The sequence below is a fragment of the Montipora foliosa genome, chromosome 8 (genome assembly GCF_036669935.1).
Source record: "Montipora foliosa isolate CH-2021 chromosome 8, ASM3666993v2, whole genome shotgun sequence".
Classification (NCBI taxonomy): domain Eukaryota; kingdom Metazoa; phylum Cnidaria; class Anthozoa; order Scleractinia; family Acroporidae; genus Montipora; species Montipora foliosa.
This window is the reverse complement of record NC_090876.1, coordinates 39,580,488-39,585,487: the sequence shown is the minus strand read 5'-3', so window position 1 is coordinate 39,585,487 and position 5,000 is coordinate 39,580,488. Positions and strand designations below refer to the sequence as shown.

At 39.7% G+C, this 5,000-nt stretch overlaps 1 protein-coding gene across 5 annotated transcripts in view; it reads left to right on the top strand.

The window, feature by feature from the left end:
- LOC137968143 (uncharacterized) overlaps positions 1-5,000 on the top strand; it is a 53,266-nt gene that overhangs the window by 17,351 nt on the left and 30,915 nt on the right. For all 5 annotated transcript variants that reach the window (XM_068814769.1, XM_068814768.1, XM_068814766.1 and 2 more), the window contains one exon: positions 1,952-2,249. In XM_068814769.1, the coding sequence (XP_068670870.1) occupies positions 1,985-2,249 (265 nt within the window). In that variant the 5' untranslated portion in view covers positions 1,952-1,984. The remainder of the gene's footprint in view (positions 1-1,951; positions 2,250-5,000) is intronic.

Below are 5,000 nucleotides of genomic sequence, written 5' to 3'. Positions count from 1 at the left end.
TTTGTTCTGTGTGCATTTCAACAGGTCAAGTGAGAATATGTATGAATTTTGAAACACATGGCACGCCATAGCAATCCTTAGACAAACTGAACTGGGCATTGGAATTTCCGGACTCTAACCCTAACCTAACAAGCTTAGTCAAATGAACAAAATCTTCTTTTAATTATCGATGAAAGGAAAGGAAAGGCTATTTTTGTTTAAGTGTCTAGTCAATTTAGCCCTGGAGCGCTAATTGGGGACACTGTAAAGTGAAATTAACAATCAACGCAAATAAAGTCAAATGTTGGTTTTTGAGGAGAGGGGAAACCGGAGTACCCGGAGAAACCTCTCGGTGCAGAGTAGAGAACCAACAAACTCAAGCCACATATGACGCCGAGTCAAGAAATCGAACCTGAGCCACATTGGTGGGAGGCAAGTGCTCTCACCACTACGCCATCCCTACACTCCAATCTCTAGAGACAAAGATCACAACATTGCAATGTGCAAATGGTAGTGGACGAACAAAAGAAGTTAGTAAGATATGTATTCGCTTCTTCAAAAGAAAAAGAAGCTAATTACCATCAACGGCATACCCTTTCCTGTTTTACCAAATTGGTGAGCATAATTATCATGAACAAGGACTCTTGTGATACTCATTTGGACTGCCCTTGTGGAAGACACTAGACAGTAAAGTAGTTGGATCTTTAGTTATTTTGAACAGTAACTTTTCAAGCTAAACTCCACAGTACACTCTTATTTTTTACAAGAACCTTGTTTAAATTTATAACAACTTTGAGGCTTAGATTAACCAAAATTTTAACAACGTATTGAGAACATTCCTCAGGCTGAGAGTAGATTAAGAACGTTTTTATTTTGTTCATTTGTATTTTAAATGAAAGCATAAAATATAGGTAAAGAAATGTAAATTAACTCAAATATTTAAGGGCATAGTTTGTATAACATAACGATGGTTTTCTTAGTAGATGTTATTAGATGTATTTATACTCATGCGTACTGTCTTGGGAGTGAAAAGTAAGTGCTTTCATTACAAGGTGAACCCCGGATGTTTTTGTTAATCCCTTACCACCTCCTCTCGCGCATGTGCAGTTATTCAACCGGAAACAGATTTTTTCGGTTCCGGTCCAAAGCCTCCCACGCGCGTTCCGCGGGCGGAGGCTCTCGAAACGAGATTGAGATATTGATGGTTAGAATATTTGAAATGTCATGTATTTGAACTGTGGAATGGACATGAGATGAAAAGTACAAAGATCATCGCAGTTACATAAGGTACTTACATGTAAGCCTGAACTTGAGTGCTCATGAGTGCTCATGTGACGTAATAGGTCACCATGGCAACAAAAGAATAGTTTAGTTAAATAGAAATCAGTGGTTATATTAGAGGCTTTGACTCTTCTAGCTTCCACGGTCGCATGAAAGGAGGGCAAGTGTTTGATGAAAGAATTAAATTGCTTTATTAAGTCAGGTTACCCAATATTAAGTACTTTGTTGAATCAAATAGGCTTTCAGCGGATAACGGAAATTAACATGGGCAGAAACAAAAAAAGAAAAACGTGAGCGAATCGTCAACACTGGTTTCTCCATTGTATTATGTAACTAGGCGCTATGAAGGTTCTAACGAAGACATAACTTAGAATATTTCATGAATGTTAATGCAGAATTTAAGAGGGTTCAGATTAAGGGGTGGTTGTTTTAATCTATCCACTTCTAATCCTGGCACTTTGTTTTGAATGTCATATAAATCGATATATTAATGGCTATATTTTTTTAATGTTTGTGATAATCCTTAAACTATAAAAATGCCTATCTAGTGGCTAAAATGAAAAAAAAAAAACACTGTTAACCTTCTTGAAAACAATCGTTTGCCATATTTTACCAGCATAACGATTATTAGGACAAAAAATTGACTTGGTACTTGTTATTGTATTAAACCTTATTGCTCCTCTTGCCATAGGAAAGACTGCTAACAAATTGCCACAAGAAGGAGATGGATAAAAGGCACCGTAATATCTTGAAGCATCACCGGCCCTATCTGTTAGAGAACCTGCAACCCATCAAGTTATTACCATATTTGAGCAGCATTCTGGACGAATCAGACCGTCAGGAAGTAAAGCAAGAGCCTACAACAGAGCAACAGGTTGACAAACTGTTAGACATAATATCCAGGAAAGGCCCAGATGCTTTTGGCGAGTTTATGAACGCTTTAGAAAGAAAGCAGATGTTTATAGCTCTCTATTTAAAACAAGAAACAGGTAAGACTAGAGGCACAATTATCAAATACCTATATTCACTGATGGTCAACACTATTGGGGGTGGGCAATGTCATGTACTTCGCGTCTATCTTTTGGCCGCGTGATTTACCAGCTTCAACAGTGTTCTACTTGTCTCACTTGTGCAAATGACGGTCTTTTTGAGGGAGAGTAAAGTAATGCTTCTTTTTGCTAGCCATGATCTCTTTGGAGTGTGAATATCGTGTAGCAATAAGTTATAATGGTGTTCTCAGAAGTATTACTTTCCATGAGACTTTCCGGTCGATTTTGGGTGTTAATCGCAAAAGCCGAGGTTCGCTTTGCAAAAACGACGTAGTAGCTTACTCTTTGGACAGACAGCAGCTTAAGGCACGGTAACGATTCCTGCAATCTCATTGGTTGTTAGCGCGGTCAGGATTTTCCTATCTCTGCCCATGGTCACGGAAACGCTTTCGCGAGTTTTTGTCTGTATGTTTACAAAAATTGAAAGGGTTTTATGTAAACAAATTTAAGCTTTGAAGGGCTAAAACTCGCTACTTCATGGAGTCGGACAGCCCTGAATGGTACAGCGAGAGTGAATTTTACCACGAGTCTTGGTGGTCAATTTTTGAGCATGTGACGTCATTATGCATAACCAAGGCCTATTCTGTACAGGGCACAGAAGTTTAAAATTCTATTGGTGAAGTGCAAATAATATCTAAGAAAATTCTCAAGGACCTCTTTATTCAGTATGAGCTTCTTAATGTTGATTAATTTCAAAAAAGATTGTGGCAGTACCTAGAATACTAGTATTGAGTATTGTAAATTCCCTAATCACGCGATTAACTTCCTGAGCACAGAGCAAAACAACAATGACAGAGAATTAAAAAACTTTATCCGTCATCTACATAGCATAGATTACATGCCCACTCCTTGGTTTTTTATCAACTCACTCCTCTCTGCAGGGGGAACTGCACTTCTTTGATGTACAGTTTACAGATTTTGGGCGTGATGTGGCTTCTCTGTTTTTAAAAATGACTGATTGAGCGTATGTGTAGTAATATCGTGTAATCTCTGCTCTGTTGATGACGGGTAAAATTTGAAACAAACTTCAACTTCCAATAAGTCTCCTTTATTTTATTTTATTTTATTTTATTTTATTTCATCAGTCATCTACCACAGTGATTACACAAGAGTTTTGAGTCATGAGGGCACCTATCCCAAGCCAAAAACCAGAAAATTAGAAAACCAAACGCACTAGATTTTATTTGCTTACAGTATAGGCATAACTTGTTGTAAAACTTGCAGAATTTGTGATTGTTAGCAGACGAATTTTGAGTGTTGAACACCTTACTTGTTCTCTTGTTGAAGCAGCCCTTGTGCCGTGGGATTTGAACAGTGGGGTGTCAGCACCCGATAGGTGCATAACAATCTTTATCCATCTTGATATTATTTCTTTTGACACTCTTATATTGGTGTGTAAAGGTGATAAAGGCTGTTGCCTAACAGGAGCCCGGTAGCCTGGGGCTCCCAAAGAATAGCTCTGGGCGCCTTAATTTTTCACAGCAACACCTTTCACTTCATATGTTGGGCTCCTAAGTTCTCAGCGTTTAGCTATGAGGGCCCCTTTAAAATTTTCTTAGGCAGCAGCCTTGGTGATGAACACTTGATCTTCCCCCGCTCGGAGAGTTGCAGGGCATGCCACATACTCCTCAAGGGCTGAAGCTACACACAGCCTGTCATCTGAGCGAAATCTTGTGATATTGATCAGAGGTTGTTCCATACATATGGCAGAGTGATTTACAAGTTGGTCAATGTAAAGCAAATATGAGGTAGCACCATCTTTACGGATGTTCTGAAGTTTCATCAAGTAAACTGTCTGGCAGTGTTGTCCTGTTACCAGTCCACGAAACATAACCAACTTATAGGCGAGGGATTTTAAGCTAAGTTCCTGTAATGAATGAAATTTTCTTAGGTATTGAAGGACTTCTGACGGTGTCCCAGGCGTACGTACGCCGGGACTGAAAAACCGCTCTGATGAATCGTTGAACAAAGAGGTGTGTCCCAATCGTAGCATTGTTTACTAGGGCTATGTGTGTAGATAATGCACTCGTTGCAGTATTAGAAGCACTGCACCCAAGTTCTCGGTCATACAGTTCCTGAAATCCCTTGACTTTCGAGGGATCTCCTAAAAATAGGCAAGCCATACGCCCGACTTTGTTTGACTTTCCCAAGGCATGAGGTAGATTGCTTTTGAAGGTGAGGTGCTCATTGAACCTTTGTTTGGGAAGGAGCTTTGCTTTGCTTGGTCTGCTTATTACGAGTTTGGTAAGCTTGGGATACCAAGCTTGCGTCTGCCAATTTGGACTGAACCAGGATGGCTAATGCTGAGTCCACCTCGATTTTGTGAAGGACTTGTAGTAGGACACTAAATGGAGGGAAAGTATACACAAAATAGTTACTAGAATCCAAGGTAAAAGTGTCCACTGCTAGTGCATATGGGTCTGCAAACCAGGAAACATAGGGGGTAATCTGGAAATAAACAAATAAATATCAGGCTGCAGTCTTAGCAAATTAGTGATTTTGTTAAAAATGTGGACGTCTAGTTTCCATTCTGTAGTATCATCAAAGATCCTAGATGCCCTGTCAGCAACAATATTGTCCCTCCCTGGGATGTGGCTTGCAGGCTTACAGTTAGCCAATTACCGTTCGGTATGCACTATCCCCATCTTTCTCTTGTTACGTGGTATGGAGCCGTGAGAGTCCCCTTTGCGG